Here is a 26,431-nt window from a genome sequence, read left to right as displayed (position 1 = left end):
AGATCGAGCCCCACAGTGGGCTCCATGCTCACCAGGGACTCTACCTGTAATTCTCTCTCCCTCAGCCTCTGACCCCTCTCCTCTCACCCGCTAGCACACTTGCTCACTCTCAGTCTCTCTCTAAAAAACAAATATAAAATAAAAACCAGGGACACTAAGCCAGCCTGGCTGCCGCAGATGTGGTGATGATGAGGCACACAGTGAGATATTATTAGAAAGCCCAACCAGAGCCAGATTGCAGGGCCAAGTAAGGGGCCTTGATCACTGGCCCATGCACAGCAATACAGCCTTGGGAGGGATAGCCATCAGTCTACCCTACTCATAACTGCCTTCTCTCGCCCTGAGACCTAACTCTGTATAACATGTAGACTTCTTAAGGACCCCGAAACTTAACACTGGGCAGGCACGTAGTATGGATTCAAAAAGCTGTGTTGCAAGGGAAGAAGTTCAGTCAGACTGGTGATGGCATCAAACAGACTTCAGTGGTCAGAAGTTATCAATGCAGCCAAACCACATTTGTACACAAAGCCTATCTCAGATAAATAAGTTTTTGGTTTTTTTTTTTGTTTTTTTTTTTTGAAATACTGTTTTGTAGCTTTTAAAACCTAGTTTACTGGCTCCTGAACCTCTTGAAAGATTATGTGACAGTTCTGCTTTTTATAACAAGTTATAAGCCAGACAGCAGATGTAATATTCCCAAAGTGCCAGGAACAAAGAGGAGTGAAGGTCAAGTGGGTAAGTCAAGTGCACAAGGGCCAGGAAGAACCCGGTTCAGGGAGCCGCCAGGTAATTGAAGCCAGCCCTCTGCTGGGCACGTCTGACTCTACTGAAGACCAGAGAGAAAGTAGGAGAGTGTTTGAATCCAGAGCACAGTCCAGTTACTGAGAGTTAAACCCCTGCCAAATGCTTGGCTTCCTATCAGACACCGAGCAGAGTGAGGATCTCCAAAGTGGTAAAACCGTTGTTGGACTAAATGAAGTATACAAATTAGGCAAACACACAGCTGGGATACAGTACAAGCACTGAGTAAAGCCCTCCAGACTTCAAGATTATGAGATGCCAGTTTGAATGCTTGAAAGTTTTATTTACCATATCTAAAAAAAAAAAAAAAATCGTGATCTTTTTACATATCTACTGTGTAAATGCCCTGCAAAGGGACACATTTCTATAAATAGATTATAACATGCAGGTCCTTGCCTGGCTCCCTGCATTCAGAAAAGAGTCTCTAGAACAACTATTGAGAGAGCCCAGAGTCACCCAGGAAAAGCAAGCTGCAATCTCAAACACCGACTTTCCTGTCTGGGCCACAACTAGAAACTTCAGGAGTAAGATATAAAAAAATGTGCCCTATCTTCAAAAATAATTCTTCAAATCTGAAAAAAAAATCCCTATCAGCACACAGCTAATTCTCAACTGGATGTTCTGAGAGTCATGGGCTGCTTGTCATTGTGTGCAACTAAACCACAGCTGGCCTCAAATGGCAGGATGGGCATTTCTTAACTTGCAGAGGGACCTGAGTAACAAACAGGCTTTTTCCTCCGTACTGATTATTTCAAAATAAACAAACAGGGGCGCCTGGGAGGCTCAGTCAGTTAAGTGTCTGCCTTCAGTTCCAGTCATGATCTCAGGGTTCCTGGGACCAAGCCCCATATCGGGCTCCCTGCTGCGGGGAGTCTGCTTCTCCCTCTCCCTCCGCCCCTCCCCCTGCACATGTGTGCTCTCTCTCACTCTGATGAATGGATAAAATCTTAAAAAAGAAAAAAGTACCAAACAGAAGAAAAGCTCAAGTGCTGCCACACCAGTTGATGCTTCTACAGTTGCGGCCCCATGAAAACAGTATTTGATCTTTAATATAAAAGAGCTTAAGTCCAAACACGGCATTTTCAGAATGCTGCTTAATGAAAGAATTGTTTTTTATGGTTTATAGGTCTTATTCCAGCTTTCCTGTCCCCCTGCATTTGGTAACTGCTCATCCTGAAGGCCAGCACCGGTCAGTATTGGATTTTCTCAAGTGAGCAGTAATCAATTCTTTCCTACATGGCACACTGCTGTCCCCGCCTCGCACCCCTTGATCATTAGGACCCCGAAACTGCTCCGCTTGCTCCATGAGAAGGCAGCAGCCGCTGGCCATCCTCAGACGTTACCATTACACTGGGCAAATGGAACCCAGTGAGATACCTGCCATCATGGGCAGCAATTATGGGCAGCGAGATGCACATTTTCTCAAGTTTTTAATGATTCCTCTTGCTAGGCATTTATTAAGGATTTTGACATTTTATAGTGAAAGTGGCTTTCCGGAAGCCTGCAATTGTTGCTTTGGCTTTACATTGTCTCTTCCACTTCCTTTGGCATTTTTAAGTGAACTAAAGCCCTGATTTACAAGAGGGAAGAGAAGACACACCAGGGCCTGCCTCCTGCCCCTGCCAGGGGGGACCCCCCCTGCTCATCCTCAGCCCTCACTCATTTCCTCCAACACCTCAGATAAGCCATCATGCTGCTGCTGACACACAGATAACACAACAGCTGCTAACGTCTGCTGCTTGGCTACGGAAGCCCGTTCAGCAGTTCTGGGGTCTCAGGAGCAAAAGGAAGCTCTCGCCTCACAGAGGGGCCTTGGGTGGATACAGGGGACCTCTGGGCTGACAGTAAATGAGAGTATTAGGTAAAAGCTAGAAACAAGTGTGGGGTGGTAGTAGAAATGGTAACACATTTACTGAGCATTTACTGTGTGCTAAGCTCGGGGCTAAGCACTCTGTGGGATTCTCCTCTGAGTCCACCGAGCAACCCAATGAGGCAGGTGCTCTCATTTCCCCAGCTGACAGTTTTGGTGCCAAGGCCATGCTAGCCCTTCACTATCTCCCAAGAATCTTAAACAGTCTCCTGGGTGGCAGGAGCATCTGTAGATGATTTATCTTTTTTTGGTAGAGAGAGTTGGGAGTAACCTTCATTTGGCCTTAATCAAATTGATATGATGGCAAGGAATGACAGTTTTTAGTCATTGCACTGAGAATTTTCTGACTCTGATTTGGGCAAGGTACCCTGTGGGGGTCAGGCTGAAAGACAAGTCGGATGAACAATAAAAGCACTATGGTTGCTCAGAACTAGAGGCATTTAAGCAAGAGGAAGGAAAAAAAGGGTGGTTTTCATTGGAACATTTCCACAACACCTTTCACTCCTTTTCTTTCAGTTGAATGGATCATAAGTAATTCAAAATTACCTAGTTACACCCTATATAATAAAGGGCATAAGACCAGTGCTCCATACTGAATATATTTTTAAAATATATTGAAGGAATTGATGAATGCAAAGAATGCACCAAATAAATAAATGGCTGCACATAACCTAAACTTTACAGTCTGTGATTGTTTTTGAACCCACTTTTGGGGGAAAATCATAAAAGGGCAGTTCAAGAAATGCCAAAGCACCAAGACCCATTTCAGTTCAACCATCAGAACTTCTGATATACCCCCAAGAGAACATTACAACATTACATAGCCACTCATAATCACAAAATACTGTCTCTCCTCACCTGGTTATCTTATTCATTCTTAATCTAAATCACTCTTCTTCCAGCTAGATGAGTACCCATCACCATGTGAGGTTTTAAAAACTTCACTACAAGGTATCAATACTTAGAATCAGTAAGTAAATCTGTTCAGAAGAGGAACGCCTTCTACTCATTAGTGTATCTTTCATCTAGTTATGATTCTGGTTATGAAATTGTTAATTTAAAGGTTACCTATGCTCACGTGTGCCCAAAGATACATATACAATAGTTTTCCAAAATGCTCTGTTATCTACACCAAAACCATCTCCAGAAGCTTATGTAGCAAGGACTAAAACACCATTACTAAAAGCAGTAAGGCTTAGGAGAAAAACACATAGCATCAAAAATGGCTAATCTTGGTGCAGGTGGAAAAAAAATCAAGATTTTCAAGAACTAAAGAAAATTACATCGAACTACCCCATGTCTGGCTGACAAAAGAGCTGTACAGACTGCCAACCTACAAACAAAAGTCATTTCATTCTTCATATTTATAAACATAATGCTTGATTAGTAAAGGAAGTATGGCCTAAGTGGTATAAACTCAAAAGGAACTGTTACCATTTATGTTTAGGGAGTTCTGCCCAAAAGGAGCAGAATATATTTTATAACTAAGTCATGGAGAAACTATCCAGAAGACCAAGAAACACTTGACTGCATCCTAAAATTTTCTTACCATCTTTTCTTCCTTGGCAGGTGGACTTCGAAGAAAAAAGCAGAGAGGAGCAAAAAGAATATCAATTATTCCAATAATGGTCATGAGCCATGGAAATCCAATTGCCTTTGCGATAGCCCCACCAGCAGAAGGACCTTTCAGGAAACAGAGAATTAGATCAAGCTCTCTCCAGATGTCTCATAGATAGAAAGATACAACAAGTTAAATAATTTTCAATCAGCATTACCATCCATTAAGCTAAACAGTTGTTTTGAAAGCCTGCATCCTTACCTATGGCATATCCCATACAGAACGCCACATCTGCAATGGCATACACACTGCCGTAGACAGACACATGCCGCAGGTCGACCAGGTAGCCCATGATGGGCATCATTGACGAATCCACCATTCCTGTGGACAGTTAGGGAACATGGTCTGTGGAAAACGGATGTAACCCGAAAATGCGGGGAATACCAGGGACTGTGTCCTAACCTCACAAGCCCACCAGCTCTTCCCCAATTGTCATCACCACCTGTGAGTCTCGAGGCAGGCTGCCTAAGGCATACCCTTCACTAAAGACAGACTGCAGGTCACTGAGCTGGGACTGGAACCCAGGCCACCTTACCCCATCTGGCCTCCACTGTCTGAAGGGCTCATCTTCCTGGGGAGGGCACCCAGCCCTCTGGTGACTCACAGACCAGGCTTCACATTGAGTGGAGCACTGGCTACTGGTTGTGTGGCACCCTCACTCACTTCGAGCTGCTGCTATCCAGATTAACTCTCTTCTAGTCGATAGGCCCCTTACCTTCACCCAGGGGGCACACCTATAAGCCTCATACACCCCCGTCCCCATCCACACGCCCTGGCCTCACATGTGGACCATAAGAAGCTGGAAAGTATCAGGGAAGACAGGAAGGAATTAGAATATGTAGGGGCCTTGTGGGGGGGTGACCCTGGCCTGCTCAGGAACAGATAAAGAGGTCTGCTAATCTGCGGCTCACACACACACACACACACACACACACCACCAAGGCCACATTAGAATCTCTTGTTCCTTCAACAGTCAGGGACAGGCAGCACAAAGAAAGAGCATGTGTGTTCAGAGTCCTGGGCTCAAGTCCCTGGCAGGGTGAGCATGGCCATTCCTCATCTCTCTGAACACTGGCTTACCCATCCATAAAATGGTGCAGATAATGATGGGCTAAGACAAGACTGTCTCTGTGGATAACACCTCCAGCAGAGTACTCAAATCTTAGTCCCCTCTTCTCCACCAACTAGATAGCAAGAAGAGGAGGGAAGTTTCTTTCATTCAATTCATATTTGGTGATCCCCTAATATGTGGAAGTTGCTGGGGACATGGGGTGAATAAAATGGACAGAAGAGTTGGATGGGCCCCAAAGAATTGAAAAATAAATTACAGCTGTCACTGACACCACTGGAGTAGGTAGGTGCTGTGGGGAGGATAAACCTAAGCCCACCTGGGGCTCCTTTCTCTCTTTCCACAGTACCCACTCAAAGATTCAATTCTTGCCTTTAGCCTGTGATAGATTTAGCATTGATTTCTAGTATGACCCATCTGTATATTACAAAAAAGAAACAAACGTAGACTTTTTACCCAAAATATTCACAAGTCTGTTCTTAACATATTCTTGTTCCTCGCATTTCAAATACTCATCCCTTTGCCAGTGATTCCGCAGCACACGTAATCATGAATACATCAGCCAACCTCTTCTATACCAAACCTTATAAAAAACTACATGTGCAGTCTCTGTCCCCCAGATTCACTGGAGCAGGTCTGTGCACAGATCTGAGCCCAAACACACGTGCTCTGGTTGAGGGATTCTCTTGTTTGCCCAAGGGCAGCAACGGAGTATCCGTTTGCTTCTGTAAATATCAGGCTTTTAAAAATACTGGTTTTCAGGAAATAAATGACTAGTACGGAGAAGCAAGGATCTGTCTGTAGACAATCAACAGGCTGTACTTGAGCTTGGCTGCCTACAGCCTCTGCTCAAGCTTCCAGAAATTTTAGGTTGAGGAACGACAGTCTGCCCAAATAAGAGGAAATCCTTCCCAGTAATGGGGGAAACAAAGTTTTAAATTTAGGCCTAAGGTTACATGACTTACCAATTGCAAAACCAACTCCAAAGTTGGGAGCTATGAGTCCATAGATGTTTTTGGCAAAAGGAATCTGTGAGAGGAAATAAACATTATACTAGAATCATGACATCCAATGGTAAATCTGGGAAAATATAAAAGACATAATTTCTCTAGCCTGGTGTGTGTATTCCCTTCTGAAGGAAATGGGGGGAAGGAGGTGGATGGAGTTTGGGGAGAATCAGGTTCTCCAAGTCTTTGAATTGAAGCTGAAAGGGATTTTGTGACCACCAAGAAAAACTCGCTAACTGCTATAGTTGAGGTTGGCCTTGACCACACTCCATTTCTGACAAGGACCAGAAGGCCTCACTTAAGGTAGATACTGGCCATTGGTAGAAGGTGTTTTATTCTAGAAAAACATCTTGCTATTGTTTCCGGCTAGTTATCTGAAAGTGTTTTAAGACACTGTAATGTTTAAGATGATGGGGGTGGAGTAGGTAGTGACATGCACACTATCCAACAAAACATACTAAATAACCTCCAGCTGACATAAAATGTAAATATCCCTTGGAGAATCTTGTCCAAAATGTGTCAGACGATAAAAAAAAGTTGAGGAAAATGGAAGACGTAATAAAAACAAATGTCAACAAATTTCAAACAGCTATAAAAGGTTTCCTGGGGATTCTTGCCCAAAGCAAAAGTTTTATTTACAGATCATTGCCGCTTGTCAAATACCATCTTTTACTCACACATAAAATGCTGATTCCAACAATTATCATTCCTAGAAGAGCACAAAGCCACCTATCAAAAAAAAACAACAACAAAAAAAAAAAACAGTGCCTTTAATAAATGACCACTTTAGGTTTTTTTCCCCAGGCCAAATTTTCAACAGAAATCAAAACAATTGCTTCTGATAACTAAGGTAGAAACATCTAGAATTTGCTTTAAAAAGCTACATTATTTTTTTTAAAGCTACATTATTATGACGGAGTGAGCGTTGTCCGCATTTCATCTTACCTCCCCATTTTGTGTGCGAGCATCCCAAAAATATTGGTTCCAATGAGATAAGAGATACTAGCTGGCAAGAAAGCAATGCCTGTAAATTTATGAAAAGGACACCTTATCAGTATTGATTATCAGTCAAGTGTTAGAAAAAGTAATAATTGTCAGACACCACGATGGTGATTAGAGCCGATGAGAGAAGCCCTGGGGCCTGCACCCAAGCAGCTAATATCCGGCGGCTGACGGGTCCAGACTGGACCCCACCTGCTTTATCCGGCCTCACAAAGCTGCTGAGACGCTCCAGAAATGAAATTCATTCCTCTATCAGCAGCTCCAATCTTGCCTGGTGGCAGCTTCACACACGGCCTGGTGTGGGCACTCTGCGCCGTAGGAGCTGGTCCCTGAGAGCCCCCATGGGCCATGAGCAGGGTGCCACCCACCCCCAGCCTCACCCCCGTGTTGCTTTACCAGAGAGGTAAGACACGAGCATTGAAAAAAAAAATGGGGAACATGAAGGACATAGAACAAAATTGAAATGATTCCAAACCCCATCACTCAGAAAATGACCATGGTGACCTCCTCCTGTAAGTTTATACACACAAGTTTACACACACAGATCAATGCATGTGCATGAGATTTTAAGAAAACAAAACAAAACATGGGTTTATACTATTGTTCTACATCCTGCTTCTTTCAACTAGCTTTATGAGCATCTTTCCATGCCTAAAAAAAATAATAATAAATGTCTATGTGGTCATTTTTGGGGTGGCCAAGTCATATGACTGGCATTGTCATGTCCAAGGTTCTATGCTCTCCCAGAGACCTGGCACCCCTGGGCCAAGCCTGGGCCAATTTCCAGCAGCTGGTGGAGTGGCTGCCTTGAAAGTCGTCTCTGCATTGAACAGAAAGCCCTCTTCGAGTCAGACCAGCCCAGCTGCCCCTGATAGGGACCTGTCCCTATCAGCTCCCTGTGGTCCCCATCTGCTATCAGGACAGTAGGACAATCTCTTCGAAAGACGGCTTTTCAAACTTCATACTTTTAGTGTTCTTCTTGAGCTCTGCTGTACCAGATTTGATTCTAAGCCTTGCCCACAAATGGTGAAGCTGCTTTGTCTGCGATCATAGGACTGCGTAAGCTAGACATGCACGCTAGCTACTAGAGGGTCAGGGCTACTCAAAGTGCACAGGGCCTGAGGCCCTGCCTGTCCCTGCTGCCCACCAGCATGCAGCTAAGGGTGATGTTGCCCCTTCAAGGATCCAGCAGCCTCCCTGTACCTCCGTACGTACTAATGCAAGCCATCAAGCCCTCCAGAGAGGTCGAGCCTTCCAGCACGGGAAGGACTTCAAACTGATTAGGTCCAGGAGCTAAATGCAAAACCAAATCATTCTAGGCTTAGTGATCTGGGAAATAATAATAAAGAGCAATCTCATCTCATGTTCCAGGAAACCGTTTCCATCACACTTGGCAATCTGGGTGGCCAAATAATTGTTGGGTGTAATCAGATTCAGCAAACAGTACTGATAGCGCGGCCCCGGCTCACTGCTACGGCAGAAGACAATGACCACAATGTGGCTCTGGTCACCATGAGAGCGTCTTCAAAGGAAGGAATCAGATGACGTCTGCACTGGGACGTGGCTACATTAGGGACGTTAACAAATGTATGAAGGCAGTGCTCTGGGAACCCAGGAGCTCCCCAAAGCAGCTGGTAATTAAGCCTCATCTCAACGCAACATAGTAGAGTCAGGAGACCTAAGAAATCATGAAGGCCTTTGTCCCAGGATGAGTATCTCTGGGGTTTAGGGAGGGGGTACATGAAAGGAGGAGGCAAAGTATAAGATCAAAACCAGCACAGGTACCGTGATAAAGAGCCACCGACACTGGGCCTCAGTGTCAGAGAAACAAAACGAAAATGGAGGGGGAGGGCCTTGACCCCATCTAGGAAGGCACCTGCTATTCCTCCCGGACAATTACTGCTCTTGAGGATGGAAGTCCCAGATTGGAAGATCCAGTTTTTCCAGAAAAGCTTGACCTCCATGTTCCTACATGAAACCTCTTGGGATTTGTAAATGCTGACAACTAATTTTTAAAAACATAAAGCTCTCGCAGGCTGACACCCAAAACCTACGTATGGGCTGAGCCCGGTCCACAGGCACCGCTGTCAACTGGGGCCAAAGAAAGTGATTGCCAAGAACCTGGCCAGGAGCCCTGCTTCCTGGTGAATCTCAGCACAGGATGAAGACAGAGCGTCGGCGCGGGGTTGCCAGAGTGCTCCAGGGGAAGCCGCAGACCAGCTACAGCCTCCTGACCTACAGGTGGGGCGCGGAGCTCACACGTGGGACCTGCCAGGGGGCTTGTGTTCCACAGACAGCAAATGCTCTCTCAGCAAATCCAGTTTCACGATCCTCCAGCACGGGGTGCAAGGCATGACAGTGGGTCACTGTAACCTCTTAGAGCCCGGGACGCCGCGCACATGGCGTAGGAAGGCTCGGAGGTTCAAGTGACAAACAGCCCTCCCGGGCTGACTCCCCTGCCTGGGCCCTCTGCGTGAGCTCCAGCTTACTCGCATCTCGCCCTGGCCCTTCCCCAGGCTGCACTGGGCCCCCAGGGGCAGGGACCACTTCACCTGTTCCCACGGCCCAGCTCCCAGTCCCCACGGCACAAAGGAGGTGCTCAGGACACGGCTGAGCACTTAGAGAAAACATCCTGGGTGAAGACATGCACATCACAGAACCAAACATGTTGAAGGAGGCCGCTGTCGCTTGAGGGCAGGCCCACGCGGTCTTTGGACCTCAGGCTCCAAGCTCCCGACTGCTGTTGTGACACAGCATCAGCATCCTCTGCATCGCCAGGGCCCCCGCTGCAGTACACAGCCCCCAGAACCTGTTCTAGGCACTCAGAGAAACTTCAGTGTGCCTCTTGCAGCAGAGGTGCAAGAGGAGTCCAGCTAGCTTTGCTGCCTGGTGTCCCAAGAGGAGCCCAGCTAGCTTTGCTCAGAGACCCACTGCTCTTCCAGGCAGCTCTTTAAAGGACGGCTGCTACTAGGGGCAGGTGTCTAAACACCAAGCCCTAAGGCTTCCCACCACTTCCCCCCACTGGTCCTGCTGTGCATTCCAGAGCCAAGAGAAGCCGCCTTCCCCCTCCTTCCCCAGTCCAGCCACCAGCTCAAGAGAATGCATCCCAGCCACAGTTTGGCTTCCCGGTGAACCACCACCAGGGCTTTGGGGCGCCCCTAGTGACTAGATATCTACTGCCACTCTTCTGTACAAGCTCCAAATTACCTCACCTTGAAACACGGCACCCAGAACCCACCCAGCCCAGCTCCATGCTGGGTGCCCAACACATGACCCCTGGCACCTCAGGGAAGAAGGACCAAGTGAATCTCAGGGCTGGCTCCACCGTCTGGCCCCTGGATCACTCCTGGCTCTGGAGGTAGTAGCATCCATTCTGCACCCCTGGGGCCCCGGCTCACACAGCTCCATGTGGCTCATGTCACCACGACCTGCGCTCCCTCCAGGTCCCCGCCTGCCGTCATGGGGCGTCTGCAACCGTAGGGCAGGACCCTATGTTCTCACCATAGGGATCCCTCCATGTCCCTTTCAGACCTTCATTGGAGCCTAGGGAGACCTTTGGGAATCTGTCACCAACTAGCCAACTTTGTCCCTCCAAAATCTGTATCACCTGCAAGTGCAACAGGAAGTCTTGTCCACCTTGGCCCGACACGACGGGAACAGTACTGACAGGATGGCCTGCACACAGTGCCTGCGGCCACACGTGTGAGCCTTTCCCTCTGCTGGGCTGCTGTCTCCTTCCAGGGGCGGCTGCACCCCTTCACGCACCTCTGCACATATGAGAAAGTTCACCCACAGGGATCATCTGCCCATCCCTGTGCTTTCATGGTAAGCCTGGCCTCGGCCACTGGCTTGACGGTACAAGAGGGCTCGAACCCCAACGAAGCCCACAAGGAGCCAATGTTGGACATGTAGCCCCAGAAGTGATGGTGGGATGGTCTTCTTCTGAGCTCTGGATGACTCATTCCTTAGGTCCCCAAGGGCTCGGTCAAGAACCAGAACAGGGCATGGTCCCAGTTTGCCCTATCCTAAGGGAGACGCAGGAGGCTGAAGTCCTCACATCCCAGAGCCACAGCATTCAGCAATCATCTTGCTCTTGGGGACCCCGCCAGGCTGGCACAGCACGTGCCCCAAGGTCATCGCTGGCTGGGAACCGAGTGATTCCCCTGCTGAGCAGGCAAGTATCCTATCCCCTCCGGCTGTACCAGCACATCTCCTTAAGGAGCCAGAAGAAAGAGTTCAGCTCCACTCTTCTCTGGGGCCCATTCCCCAGACCTTAAGTTCCGTTTTGGGGTTTGGAGGCCTTACCATGAACTGAGTTCCTAAGCCTCCTGGTGTCGAGGAAAGGTCATCTGACCCCAGACTGGAGTTGAAAGAGAGATGCCATGAAATGATTCTCTCCCCGCCAACCCCAAAGTCAGAGCCACCCCCAAGGGGCAGGGGTGTCTGGGGGACAGACTCACAAGGGAGCCCTCTGGAGTGTCGATGGGCTACCACCTACCTCCTCGAAAAACTATGGCCCAAAACGCAGCGTTCAACAAAAGCAATCATGTGTCACCCATGCAGCTGGTAAGACTGTTTTGCTTTGACTTCAAATCTTAGAGTTTTTTTTCCCAGAAAGGATGAGGGGCGTGTTCCCTTCACACTAAGGACAACATGGCAAAAGAGGCAGAGATAGGGAATCTCTTGTGTCTCTGTGGCAGGAAGGGAGTGATCTCACGGTGAGAGGTGTGGCCAGCAGGGCGGGGAGGGGGGGCTGGGGGGGGGACATCTGGCCTCAGAGATAAGCCCAAGGAGAGGATCTCCTGATAACATCGAGGTGGCCTGGGCCTGCCATCTACCCGGAAGGCCCAGGGACTGATGGACTTTGAGGACTTTAGAAAGCAAGCCTCGGGCTGCGTCTGGAGAGGGAGGGGGCATTGGGGCGGAGGTGCCTGGCTCATGGCCCAGATGCACCAAGCAGGAGAGGAAGTCAGGTGGGGGCATCGGAAACACTGCAAGAGTGGCTCGGCCCAAGAGCGCTTGCAAAGCGAATACGGGAGCTCTGGGGACGCGCGGCAGGTGCGGGCACCTTGTGGCCCGGGGTCAAGGGCCCCAGACCACCAGGGGGAGAAGCAGCGCCGCAGGGTTACCACCCTCAGCAGCAATGGGATGTGAAGAGCGGCATCTCATCTCTTGCAAAACTGCTTTTCATTAACTCCGGTTAGAAAAAGATCTTCCAGGGAGGGCCAGGGGCTCAATGGTGGATTGTTTGTCTTCAACTCAGGGTGTGATTGTGGGGTCCTGGGATTGAGTCCCACATGGGCTCTCTGCAGGGAGCCTGCTTCTCCCTCTGCCTGTGTCTCTGTGTCTCTCTGTGTGTCTCTCATGAATAAACAAATCAAATATTTAAACATGAAAGTATAGAGGATGAAGAGGAAGAAAGAAAGGAAAGAAGTATGAGAAAGAAAGAAAGGAAAGAAAAAGAACGAAAGATAGAAAGAAAAAGAAAGAAAGAAAGAAAGAAAGAAAGAAAACAAAGAAGAACAAAGACAGCGTCAGAGGAATTAAGGCAGGACTGGTCCTTAATCCGGACTAGGCCCCTGAAATGCCTAGCATCAGACAGCCTACGCCCGCCCAGAAAGAAAGAAAGAAAGTAAAAAAAAAAAAAAAAGAGTCTTTCCCTCTGCAAAGTGATGTGCTTTCTCTGGCAGCTTCCAGTCTTTGGGGTTTCTTCTTTGTCTCCCCTGCCAGGAGGTTCTGAGTTTTGATTTCTAAGAACTAGCCCTAGTTTTGTTCCAAGAATTCTTTCTCCTTCACGGAGAGACTCTTGCTGTTGGGGCTTGTTTTGGATTCTGCTTTGTGACATGACTTCTATACCCTAAAACTCACCCTGCTCAAGCATGCAGTTCAGTGGTTTTTAGCAGAGTCACAGGGTGTTGCAACCATCACCACTGTTTGATTCCAAAATACTTTATCACCCCAAAGAGAAACCCACCCATTGGCAGTCCCAGTCTCATCCTGCTCAATCCCAAGCAATCTGGGACTTTTTAATGAAGGATTATTTGGTGAAAGAAAACAGTGATTCAGTGCAGCGCCCCATAAGGACTGGGGTAGGGACAAGTCTGAAGGAGGAAGCAGGATCTGGTAAGACACCACTCCAGAGGGGATAGAAACTTGTTTGTGAGGGAAGGCGGGGGACACCAAAAATCGCAGCTTCACTTGCCAACCAAAGATGGCAATTTATAAGCCAAGAGAGCTAGGAAAAGAAAATAAGTCCCCGGGAAGGATCATCAATAAATTCTTAAAGAAAAAGGTATGTGGAAAAAAAAAAAAAGAAAAGAAAAAGAAAAAGGTATGTGTGCAGGGACAAGCTGTCAGACATTAAACAATGTTCTAAAATTCCAGGAATCAAATAGGAGGGTACTGACAGAGGAATTCATCTCCACACATGGAACAGAAAAGAGAACCCAAGAACAGACCCAAGAACACACAGTAAGTATGATAAAGGTGGGAAAAATCATGTGGGCTCCTAGGACAACTGGCTGGCCATACAGAAAAATGTTAACACCAAATCCTTAACACAACCCCGTACCTAAGTTAAGTCTATGTAAATCGAAGATGTTTATGTATAAAACATAAATTAGGGGAAAACATGGATGAAAAAAATAATCTCTACATGGGAAAGATCTCACCAGAGCTTCACTCCGATGACAAGGACATGAAGGGGCAAATTGCTAACCCTGACTAGTGGCATCTTAAATGTTCTGAGTGTGTGTGTGTAGGGGGGGAACCCATTCGTAAACTCAAAAGACATACAACAAAATGACGGCCATATTTGTAAAACATCTGATAAAGAATATCAATATATAAAGAATATTTAAAATCAGTAAGGACACATAACTCCACAGAAAAAAAGTTGGCAAAAAATATTAAGAAATCCACAATACAGGAAATAGAAATGGCTAAAACATGAAAAGATGCTCAATTGTACTCGAAGAATTTGTAAAAATAAATCAAAATGAGACACACACACACACCCCACCTCATATGCAACTGGGAAAAACTGACAGTACTGGTGTTAGTGCAATATTACCAATTACCAAACACCCATTGAACTTTCAGGATTTGCACACAGATACACTTCTAAACACGAACAGGAATATGTGTAAGAATATCTTGCTACAGTATGGTTTCTAAATGGCAAAAACCGGAACTAACCCAAATGTCCAACAATAGGACTTGGCAGAAAATTTATGGTATAACCTTAAAATAGAACAATATCCGAGTATTAAAAATGAATGATGGGCTTCCAGCTAAACAGGGCAGATGGAATCTAGAGGTTTTTCTCCATTCCCATTGCAAATTCTGTTTAAAATTTAGTAAAGGAACAACAACAAAAAACTCTACACCTTCCCCTCGAAGTCCAAAAACAGACAAAATATAAAAAGAGAAAAGGCAATGAGAAGGAAAAATAAGCAGAGGGAGAACAGTGAGGGATACAACAGAGAACACTGGAACCTTCCACCTGCACATGGAGCAGCCAACAGGAAGCAACAGCTTTTGTACCTCCAAACCTAGAACATTCAGGAACTGAAGGCTCCGGGTACTGTGAATGTAAGGCTGAGGCTATCAACTGGAAAGAGAGCTGAAAGGCTGTTTTATTTTTTATTTTTTTTTTTTATTTTTATTTTTTGAAAGGCTGTTTTAAAAGTACATGGACTCTCCAGCTCTCAATCACTCACCCTGGCAGGAGGCAGCTTCTTTAAAGAAACTAACTGAATTGGCCCAGAGACCCCAGGCAGCACAGAGACCAGAGATAACACAAGAGGCTGAGTTGGGAAGTGAGTGGAAGTCTTCCTACTAAACGGGAAGAGGTTGTTATTTCAACAACCCTTCCACACATACAAAACCACTCAGTAAATATGAAAGGGCTCTTCAAATTTATGAGGACACCAATTATAAAAATCCAATAGGCAGTTTAGAAAATGAAGAAATCAGTGGAAATAAGAAAAGGCAAGATAAGAAATCAAAAGGATAAAACACAGAGGGTCCAACATTGAACCAAGAGTAATAATAAAAGAAAATGGAGTACAGGAGAGGATTCATTAAAGAAATAATCAAAATGGTTTCCCAGGACTAAAAGGAACAGGTTCCCACATAAGCAGGCTAACCAAACACGTGCCCAGTAGAGTAGAAGAAAACAGACCTCACTGCAAAAACCATCATGGATGCTCATAACCTAAAGAGGAAGAGATCCTTCCAGCTCTTACAGAGGATGGGGAATGAGAAGGACACTAGCCTCCTCAATGGCAACCCTGAACACTAGAGCACAATAGGACAGAGGCCTTAAAACAGAAGAAAAATAATTTCCAATCCAAGACTCATATACTCAAATAGACTAAATCAACCAAAAATAGAGAATAGATATGTTTGTAGATATGCAGGATCTCTGAAAACTTTACCTGCCATGCACCATCTCTCAGAAAGCGGCTAGAGGGATGTGTTCCATCATAATGACAGAGTAAACCAAGAGAAAGGAACATAGAGGAGAAGGATACAGGAAACAGAAAAGAGGCAAAGATGTCCAGACAATGGAAGAAGAAAGTCCTAGGATGACCTAGTGAATAAGCCTAGACTGGAGCAAGACAGAGTAATGTGGGACAAATGTCCACAAACAAGCAAAAAGACAAATAGGTTAGGCTTGCCGGTGTACTTGGCCACATTTAGAAGGCCTTTCACCTCTGCCAGAGAATTTGAGAATATGTTCATAAATGCTACCTTGAAAACTAAGAAAATGGAAAAAAAACATGGCAATGACTAACTTTAGGAAAAATAGAAGTCCGTAAAAAGAAGTAATCACAAAACTCTATATATAGCTCTTCTTTGAACAATATTTGCATAGTCACAATGGCAATCTGAATACCATTGTAACCCGCAAACATAACTGTTTTAGGAAAACAGAAGTTGAGAAAACAGGTGAGTTGGTGGATATTTTCAGGTGGAATAATAATGGAATTAATCTCCATCTAACATATTAGGGAGCTGACAGAAAATGTCAGAAATTGGAGAACTTTAAAAAAACAGAAGTTACACATATTTAGAGACATAAATTAGCAGAAGAAACAACTAAAGGCATTAAAGAGGATCAAATCTGAGGAAGGGGGTTGGTGATGGGGAGGCATGGGATAAGGACTGTTGGCTTTCTCATTATAATTCTAGTCATAGTATTTAACTTAAACATTAAGTACATGTGTAATTGATTAAAATTCTAATTTAATTAATTTTGAAAATTAAATCTACCCATTCTGAAATGGACACATGAACAAACAAAAGGTCACACAGTGATACAACTGGCAAGATTCCACTTGGCTTCAACTTTTAAGCATGGCAATAAATGCAGAACCATCTAGAAAAAAAAACAGAACTATTAACAATGAATCTCATAGAGGACTGGGCTGGGAGGAAAAAGGTGAACACGAGATTTTAAGATTTACTTTCTGGATTTGTGTACTTTTGACTTTTTAAAAAATATTTTATTTATTTATTTGACACAGGGAGGGAGGGAGAGAGGGAGAGAGTGAGCCCAAGCAGGGAAAGCAGCAGAGGGAGAGGGAGAACAAGCTCTTCGCTGAGCAGGGAGCTGACCTGGGGCTTGATCTCAGGACCCCAGGATCATGACCTGAGCCAAAGGCAGATGCTTAACCAACTAAGCCTCCCAGGCACCCCAACTGTTTTTTTAATAATAAAGCATGTATTACTTGTAAATTAAAAATGTTAAAATTCACCCTCTTAAATCCTGTGTGTTGTTAGCCTCTTTCACATAAATTTTATTGCTGTCCACATACATTTAACATAACTAGTCTAATTCAGAAACATGGGAAGACAATGAATATATTTTTGCTCTCTCATTTCTGCCCAGGTGTGATGCCTCTATGTTAATTCTGTATCCCATCAGGGATAATTAAAAAAAAAAAAACTGGGGCCGAAACAGACCCCAAAGCTCATTGCTACCCTAAGCGCTGACCCCACTAAGTGTCAAACAGAAACAATCATTTTATTATCCTGGTACCTGCAGATTGGCTGGGCAACAATGATAGGATTCACCCCAAGGACAAAAGTTCTGGAATCAGAAGCTGCCCTAGTCCTTACCCAGCTGCCACTTTCGGGAACACATGGTCTCCATCATCCAGATGGGCAGGGCTGGCTCCAGCATGGCAATCCCCATGTTTGCAAAGCAGATGGACCCTTCAAGGGAGGAGGACGGTTAGTGTGCTTCTGTTTTGCTTCTTGAGCATCCCCTCCTGATTCCAAACACAGTTAAACCCGCATGCCCACAGCCAGAACAATCCACTTGGATGCTCAGAACTTCTCCTTTTGTGAGGAAAAGCTGTTATTCACAGGTCAAGGGGATAGTGAGGAGGCTGGGTTTATTATTACTATCATCATCATTGTTATTCTTATCAAAGAACAATTAAATATTATGCTAAATCCGTTAAAATGAAATACTAACAATTAAAATTAAATATTAAATTCAAACAAAGCATTAAGAAAAACTTTTTTCAAACTAGAATCCCAGAGTCATAAAGGAACTGGAGGGAGCTGTAGACGTTATTGGATGACCCATCCCAACCTATTAGCGAAGGAGTTCCAATTTATTAACGAAGTAACTTGCCTGAGGCCACCCACCAGTGTGGGCCACTTCCAGGCCACACACAGACCCCAGCAACTGGAGGCTCCTGCACCCAAGTTTTACTGTGCAAGGAACACAGACATTTCTAAAGATGCCCTGGGATGCCCCAAAACTCAGTGCTTTCGGTACAGGTGTGCTGTTGAGGGATATTTTTTTAATCCACTATACACATAGAGTATTTCTGCAAATATCCATTACCACCCTGTTAACCAGAAGGTAGAGCCATCGGGAAAGAAGATGCACAGAGCTGTTCCCCTCCGTGCTGGGAGCTTCCTGTGCTGTGTCCCCAAGAACCTCTAATTTGCCTGAATCCTGATTCAAACGACATTGTGCAATGGTGAGTAAGGTGGTCACATGACGAAGAAAGGTCTTCTCCATACTTTTTTTTTTTTTCATGCTTTGTGACATTACAGGTGGAACAGAGAAAGGATGCTGACGTGACTGGCTCCCCTCACCTGCCTGCTGTTTTCCCAGATTCGGTGTTTGTCTATTTGCCGTCTACTAACTAGGGCCAAACTGACACAGTTGTTCTATCTCCCCTGTGACCCGGGGCCCACACTCTGAACCCCTTCTGGTCCAACTCTCGCACAGCAAACTGACACCCCTGCCCTGAATCCACCCCGGGACCAGGCACCTGGCATGCAGGGACAGCCCCCAGGCCCCAAAGCCTGCCCATCCGAAGCTGCTCCCCCAGGCCTGCCTTGCCTTCCCCATGCAAACCTCTGACCTAGGAAACTTGCTGCTTCCTCAGGAGGCCCTGAGTGGCGTAGCATGCCTCCTTTTCACAGGAAATGTAATAAAATCTCCTTTCAATAGCACTGATCTCTCCGCGTTATCACTCAGTCACCTTCACCAGTTAAAATCCCACCACAACAAATAAGACACGTTGCCTGGCTCCCAATTCCCTGAGCCAAGGCTGCCTGGAAGTGTGACCGCCTGATGGTCAGTGCTGGGTGGATCTTTCCTCCCTGAGTCAGGGTGAGACGATGAGGGTCAAAGAAAGCCCGAGGCAGGGGGTGCTGGGCTTCAGGGAGTCCCACTCTCACCATACACCTCCTTACTCCCCCTCAGACAACCCGGGCTCCATGGGCACCTGGGTGTTGGAATTGTCCCTGCATCTTACTGGGGGCACCGAGAGGTCCCCCTGCATTAAGAGGTCACCACACCAGGTTTGCATTGCTTTGGCTGACAGGTATGATGGAGAGGGTCTAGACCAGGGTTACACAGGTGCCCCCCTGACCAAATCCAGCAGCGGGCGGCCAGCCTGGGGCATAAAAAGGCTACACTGGAATGCTCTGAGGTAGGGGCATGGATCCAGTTCAGCCAGACTCTCCCAGCCCGACCAGCGTTCATGACCACTGCTTAAACAAATCTACCACTAACTGCATCTGATGCCACACTTCAGGGCTGCCCTCTCCTGACCTGACCCCAGGCCCGGTGCTGACCAGTGTCCAGACCCAGGCAGCATAACCGGTCTCCTGTTCAGCAGCCCCAGGCCTACATCACCAAGCTGGTCTTGGAGAGACAGTCTCTTGGATGAATGACGCCCATTACCCTCCCACAAGCCATAGAACCAGGGCTTCCTCTGAGTCCATCTAGACCAAGAACCCAAAGATGGGACCTTCTGTAGACAAGGGCGGTTTCCCAGCAGCCTCTGGGGTACTGCACAGAGTGACCTCTCCACAGGAGGGAGCTGTCCTCTGGGGCTGTGCTGTCAGCCTGAATCCATGCATGCCCAGGTAACTCAGACCACCCACCTACGATGCCTGCAGTGAGGCCACGGACTCCTTCCAGAAGTTCACGGCCACACAGCGATGGCCACCGACACAAATAAACCTCTGTGTCAGGGCATCTCCGTGACCCGGATATCTCTGCCCCAAATGAAAACCGACAAAGGAACTTGGCTGAGTGTCAGAAATTAATGATGGAAGAAAGCCATTCCCTGTGGTGCATACGTAACCCCTCTGCTATTCGTGTTTCTCTACCGCCCAACGTTTCCAGCAGCCCAGCGAGCACTGGTTCTCGCCACCCAACCCCCATTTTTGGCTGAGAAGGAGCGGGGAGACTGAGGAGGGCCCCACCTGCAGCGATGAGGATGTACGGGTCCTTCAGCAGCGTGGTTAGCGGTGTCCCCTTCTGGCTCTGTCAGCAAAAATCAGGGGTTAAAAAGGTTGACGCGGCCACCGTGGCCCCCTCCTTCCCCAGGGGCTTACCTCTGGCTGGACCCGGGATGGCTGGAGCACACAGAGCTGAATAGCTACAAGAAAAAGGAAGGGAAAAAAGGTGCCCCAAGCACCTGCTGCAAACACCTGCTGACACGGATCACCTGCTGACACAGGTCACAGCCACCAAGAGCATGGCCAAGGTCCCCACATGGACTCACCTCCATCCAAGAGCACCAGGGCAGCCAGCACCAGGAACGGAGCTGTCTTCCCCACAAACTCATAGAGCACGCTCCCAAAGGGGGGGCCCACTGCAAGGAAGAGAAAGAGGAGCTGGTGCCAGGGCCTGGGACTGGTGCCCCCACCCCCAACTCCACTAGGACCGTCCATTTGTTCCTCGAGTTTGTACTTTGTTCCCAAAACTATTTGGGGGTGGCCACCCTACATTCTTCTCAGCTCAAGGTGCCCCAGCAACTCCCTCCAAGCAGTTTTCTACGCAAGGCATGGGCATGAGCATATGAGGGTCACCCCAAAAGTAAAGACCAGAGAGCAACCAGACCCAGGCCACACAACCGAGCTACTCAGGGAGCACAGGAAAATGGGTCAGCGCGGATCTTGTTCCTTCTAAACCAGCTCGGAGAGAACTTTGGGCTCCCCAGTGAAGGCTGGGGATGCAACAGGGAAAGGAGAGGACCCACATGTCCTCTCAAGGAAGGGATCTGTCCCTGGGGCAAGGGAGGTCAGCCAGGAGGAGGGGGGGAGGTCCGCGGGTGGGATGGTAATGTCCAAGAGAAGGGGTTCAGGCCTTCCTTTTACATCTGGACTCAGGAAGGTCTGGGTTGGTTTGTTTTGCCCAAGGTCACCCAGCAGGCTGGGGTGAGGCGGCAGGGGAGCCCACATCCTCCCAGGTCAGGAAGGTCCCACCGGTTTTCCAAGGGAGCAGTTATCATCACATGTCCTGTCCTCCCTCCGGTGCTGGGAGGTGGGCGCGGGGAATAAAAAGGGAACAGACTCAGAGTGGGCAGAGGGCAGGCTGTGGCCTCCAACGGCAGACAGGCCCTCCCCGCAGCCTGCTCCCGGAGGCCCTCACCCACCTAGCACCCCCATGGCCAGGCCTCCCAGGGCGATACCCATGGCGTTGCCTCTCTCTTCGTCGTCCGTGTACACGCTGGCCAGCATGCCCATCCCTAAACAGGAGAAGAAATGGTCAACAGCCGAGCTGTCAAGGGAGCACCAAGAGAATCATCAGTGACTCGCCTGCCCAACTCTGGCCCAGACCTGTGAGCTCCCAAACCTGTCAGATTCGCAGAAATATAAGGCCAACACGATAGCCAAACTGTGGAAGGAGCCTCGGTGTCCAACGAAAGATGAATGGATAAAGAAGATGTGGTTTATGTATACAATGGAATAGTACTCAGCTATTAGAAATGACAAATACCCACCATTTGCTTCAACGTGGATGGAACTGGAGGGTATTATGCTGAGTGAAGTAAGCCAGTCGGAGAAGGACAAACATTATATGTTCTCATTCATTTGGGGAATATAAATAATAGTGAAAGGGAATATAAGGGAAGGGGGAAGAAATGTGTGGGAAATATCAGAAAGGGAGACAGAACGTAAAGACTGCTAACTCTGGGAAACGAACTAGGGGTGTTGGAAGGGGAGGAGGGCGGGGGGTGGGAGTGAATGGGTGACGGGCACTGGGGGTTATTCTGTATGTTAGTAAATTGAACACCAATAAAAATAAAAAAATTAAAAAAAAAAAAAGAAATATAAGGCCAAGCCGAATCCAAGGGAGCAGTACCCTCCCGACGGACCCCCCCCAATACCACCACTGACCCGGGGAGTCCCTGCACTGTTCCAACTGACTCTGCAAGGGGCCACCAACCAAGGCAAGCCTGGGGACCCCTGCAACAGACCGAAGCTGTTCCCCCGGCCCCCCACCAGCCCCGGGCGCTGACTGATTGGGGTTTCGGGGCACCTACCAGCCACAGACGAACAGGAGGAGCCGATGCCCTGCAGCGACCTGGCGATGAGCAGGAAGGCGTAGCTGCTGGAGAAGGCGAACACTGCGGAGGGGGCGGCCGTGCCGCGCATCAGTGCCAGCCTGACGCGGGGCCACCGTCTCGCAGGGGCGCCTTGAGGCCATCCCTCGCCCCGACGGCGCATTTCCCTACTAACCGCGCTGTGCTCCTGTGCCGTGAACAGCTCCACCGACCCCCCTTCTGCAACCGCTGCCAGCACCCGGCCCGCCCCCCACCCCGGGGGACCCACGCTCAGCGCCCAGCGTGTGGTCCTCGGAGCCCACGCGGGGACCCACACGCAGCCGGAAACAGCAGACACTTACTGATCGTGGACACAAACATGATGCAGAATCCCGCAAACATTGGAATTGGGTAGCCAATTCTGCAAAAGAGAGCCACGGGGAACGTCTGGTGACTGCTCCGTATTTCCCTAAGGCTTTGTATGGAGCCTTACCTTTGGGATCAGATGGAGGAGGGTTTGGTCGACTTTTCTAAAAATTCATATAGTTGGTGCTTCCTATGTGACCTTTTCGTGTTTGACTGCCTTGGAACGTGAATACATTTAAGGATTGCCACTCTGGACAGAAATTTCTCCGGAATAAATGTTAACACAATATTGGCAAGTAACCCAGGGCATGTCTAAAATACACAACACCCCGGTTTCCATCTTTTTATTATTATTCTTTAATTACTGTCTTTGCTAGAGCTTCTCCAAAGGGACAATGGCAAGCCAATGAGTCCAGTGAAAGGTCATCAGGTGATTCATCAGTGCGGCAGCAGAGACAACGGCACTACGTCTGAGAGGCATCAGGATACAAGGGGATATTCAAGTCTCCCTACGCGTTGACCTCGATGAGGCCAGCCTAGAGAACTAGGCCTTGATTTTGGTGCAAAACTTCAACATCCTATTTGCTCTGAAAGACCACAGTCCCTACAGGGCTCTGCCCCCCCGGGTGGACAGGGGCAGTGGGAAGACCCCGGCCTCCTGGTATCGCATCCGGCCCTACCGTGTGAGCCAAGTAAGCCACAGGCCACCTCCCAGCACTGGAGGGAAGACAGGAGATGTGGGTGATAAACTGCTACCAGGCACCTGGGACGTAGAAGGTGCTTCAGAAAGGGTCTCCTCCCTCATCCTCTTTTCTTTCCTCTCTGTGCCTGCAGAGTATGCAGACTGCTTGGCTCCTGCTCTACGGATGGATGGGACAGGAGAGTGAAAGCAGCTTCCTGGCCCCTGCTGCCCTGGGTGGGAGGCCAATGCTGGCTGAGTGACTGACCATCCTCTAGCAGAACAGCCCAGAGCATCTCCAGGCTTTGTTTCCCTCCAGCCCTAGACCCTCGGGCTCCTGGATAGGAACCAAATGAGGACCAAGGAGTCCTGAGTCCCAGTCACTCAGCCTGGAAGTGAGTGACTGGGACTTCTAGTTTAGGCTTGACTAAAAAATCACGATAATGGGACACCTGGGTGGCTCAGCAGTTAAGTCTCTGTCTTCAGCCCAGGGCGTGATCCCGGGGTCCTGGGATCGAGTCCCACATCGGGCTCCCTGCATGGAGCCTGCTTCTCCCTCTGCCTGCATCTCTGTCTCTCTCTCTGTGTCTCTCTTGAATAAATAAATAAAATATTTTTTAAAAAATCACGATAACAATACCTTCACTTAAAGTTACATGCAGGGGCACCTGGGTGGCTCGGTGGGTTAAGCGGCTGTGTCAGCTCAGGTCATGACCCAGGGTCCTGGGATCAAGCCCTGCATTGGGCTCCCTGCTCAGTAAGGAGTCCGCTTCTCCTTTTTCCTCCCCACTCATGTTCTCTGTTGCTATCTCTGTCTCTCTAATAAATAAAATCTTTTTATTTATTTTTTTAAGATTGATTTATTTATTCATGATAGATGTAGAGAGACAAAGAGAGAGGCACAGGTACAGGAGAGAGAAGCAGGCTCCATGCTGGGAGCCCAAAGTGGGACTCGATCCCAGGACTCCAGGATCTCGCCCTGGGCCAAAGGCAGGCGCCAAACCGCTGAGCCACCCAGGGATCCCCAATAAAATCTTTTTAAAAAAATAAATAAGGGCAACCCGGGTGGCTCAGTGATTTAGCGCCACCTTCGGCCCAGGTTATGATCCTGGAGACCCGGGATCAAGTCCCACGTCAGGCTCTCTGCATGGAGCCTGCTTCTCCCTCTGCCTGTGTCTCTGCCTTTCTCTCTCTCTCTCTCTCTCTCTCTCTCTCTGTCTCTCATGAATAAATAAATAAAATCTTTAAAAAAATAAATTAATTAAATAAAATTAAAAAATGAATAAATAAAGTTCTACTCAATTCTCTAAGCACTTACAGCCATCAGCTCAACGATTTGACAAAGGCAGATGACCACCTCCCCATCTCACATGAGGAAACAGAGGCCACCAAAGTGACCTGTCAAATGCCCTCGGGCTAATTTCACTCAGGGCCATCCTGTCCAGCCCAGGGCTTTTCCCTGCAAACTTCACCACCTCCCCAGGAAGCCAAAAGACATATGTGGCTTTACACAGAATCTTTCCACAAGGTCCTCATCATACTCCCCCTCCTCTTTTTTTCTTTAACTGCTTCATGTGCTCCAGAAACTAGCAAAAATACAAATAACATCTCAAAATAGCATCATTTCAGACAGCCCTCCTCCCACTATCCCATGCAAAAGTCCCCCTACTGTGACCTGAGGTGAGCTTGCACTGCACCAGGTGGGGCTCAGAGCCAACCAGGCAAGTCAGGGCAGGATGCCAGGGTTCAAAACAGCACTTCAGATGGCCGTCAAATGACAGCTTCTCTAACCTCAGCTAGCCTGGAGCTGACTGCTCCATACTCTTTATTCACTTGGGCAAAAGAGCCCCACTCACAACACCAGGCCCTACACAGCACTGCAGGGTACTGAGGGAAGAAACTACCAGGAGGCTGAGAGCGAATTCATAGGCAATTCATTGCTTCTCAGCAACTCCTGCACATCTTGGGGGAAGAAGGAATTGTGGCGATGCCTGTAGCTGCCCTGCAATAAACCTAGGCTTCTCACCCCCTTTCAACATACTCCTTGGAAAACGATCTATTTGTCAAAGTTGTTGGAAATACCAGTGCAGCGATGCTCAGTCTGCAGCCGGATAAGTGGCCCGGGCCACCTGGCAGGACACATCCAGAGTAACTTCCTCTTACCAGGAGCCTCTAGCATTCCACAAGAACATTAATAGGAAACTAGGAAGGGGACCACTCGTGATTCTCACCCCAGCTCCGTGAGGCAGCTGGCATGATCCTCATTTTTCAGATGACTACATTGAGGGCCAGGGAAATTAAGTAACCTGCCCCTAATTCAGGATAACGGACCTATCTTGAGTGCCTAGGGCATGCCAGGTCCTGCTAGCATACATATTGGTGGGGGATCACACCGGGTGAGTGGAATGAATGCTCTATGGCTTAACGCCAGATGGCTCCATGCAGGGATGTGTACTTATATAGGATTCTTGTTATCAAGCCCAGGTCTTGTGTTTGCTTTAAAACCACTGCAGCTACTGTCTTTAAATCCCTTTGGGATTTTAATAAAGCATGTATGGAATAACCACATGGCCAAACACGAAGGAAACTCACAGGCTGGCCAGTCTAAACCTTCATGCTAAAAAAAAATAAAAATAAAAAATAAATAAATAAATAAACCTTCATGCTGGATGAGAACGTGGAGGTTCAAACACAGAGCGGCTCCCCCATGGTGCCAGAGCAAGCCCACCACTCTGGGGACCACGGGCTCACACCGCTTCTTCCTGTTACTGGACACGCACGTACTCTGGACTTTCAGCGCTGGCCAAGCTGCTGCCTGGGCTGCCCGGTGGAAAGTGCTGGGCAGCATCTTTCCCCCAGGGCTCAGCCCTAAGGCAACAGGGCACAAGGGGCAGATCCTGGAGCTCTCCGCCCTCAAATTCTTCTGTTCCCCCTCCCCCACCGAACACGCACCTCCGAAGGAAAGATGTCCAGTGCCCCAGGGTCACCGGGAGATGGGCAGATCACCAGTGCCCTTTCTCCTTCCTCACAGTATCTCCTAAATGGACAGAGGCTCAAGTGACATTAATCATGAACATGTGAGTCAGCCTCTTGTCTCAGTGCTAAGCGGAGCTAGATCTGATGCAGCCTTTAGCGAAATGTCCCATTTCTATCCCCTTAGGCATCATCCCAGCCCACGATCATCCTCTTTAAGAGCATCAGGG

At 47.9% G+C, this 26,431-nt stretch overlaps 2 protein-coding genes across 12 annotated transcripts in view; one reads left to right on the top strand and one right to left on the bottom strand.

Moving 5' to 3' along the window:
- Positions 1 to 6,469, top strand: part of PDZD8 (PDZ domain containing 8) — a 95,006-nt gene extending 88,537 nt beyond the window's left edge. For all 5 annotated transcript variants that reach the window (XR_005380657.1, XR_005380654.1, XR_005380653.1 and 2 more), the window contains one exon: positions 4,241 to 6,469. The gene's annotated coding sequence lies outside the window, so the exon portion shown is untranslated. The remainder of the gene's footprint in view (positions 1 to 4,240) is intronic.
- Positions 1 to 26,431, bottom strand: part of SLC18A2 (solute carrier family 18 member A2) — a 115,077-nt gene that overhangs the window by 80,581 nt on the left and 8,065 nt on the right. For all 7 annotated transcript variants that reach the window (XM_038578921.1, XM_038578920.1, XM_038578916.1 and 4 more), the window contains 12 exons: positions 22,546 to 22,604; positions 22,184 to 22,267; positions 21,293 to 21,385; positions 20,420 to 20,509; positions 20,250 to 20,293; positions 20,118 to 20,178; positions 17,496 to 17,591; positions 7,311 to 7,389; positions 7,043 to 7,094; positions 6,324 to 6,387; positions 4,491 to 4,610; positions 4,221 to 4,354 (listed from right to left, as the gene is read on the bottom strand). In XM_038578921.1, coding sequence (XP_038434849.1) covers positions 4,221 to 4,354; positions 4,491 to 4,610; positions 6,324 to 6,387; positions 7,043 to 7,094; positions 7,311 to 7,389; positions 17,496 to 17,591; positions 20,118 to 20,178; positions 20,250 to 20,293; positions 20,420 to 20,509; positions 21,293 to 21,385; positions 22,184 to 22,267; positions 22,546 to 22,604 — 976 coding nt within the window. The remainder of the gene's footprint in view (positions 1 to 4,220; positions 4,355 to 4,490; positions 4,611 to 6,323; positions 6,388 to 7,042; positions 7,095 to 7,310; positions 7,390 to 17,495; positions 17,592 to 20,117; positions 20,179 to 20,249; positions 20,294 to 20,419; positions 20,510 to 21,292; positions 21,386 to 22,183; positions 22,268 to 22,545; positions 22,605 to 26,431) is intronic.

The sequence above is a fragment of the Canis lupus genome, chromosome 28 (assembly GCF_011100685.1).
Source record: "Canis lupus familiaris isolate Mischka breed German Shepherd chromosome 28, alternate assembly UU_Cfam_GSD_1.0, whole genome shotgun sequence".
Taxonomy (NCBI): Eukaryota; Metazoa; Chordata; class Mammalia; order Carnivora; family Canidae; genus Canis; species Canis lupus.
This window is presented reverse-complemented; position numbering and strand designations above follow the sequence as displayed.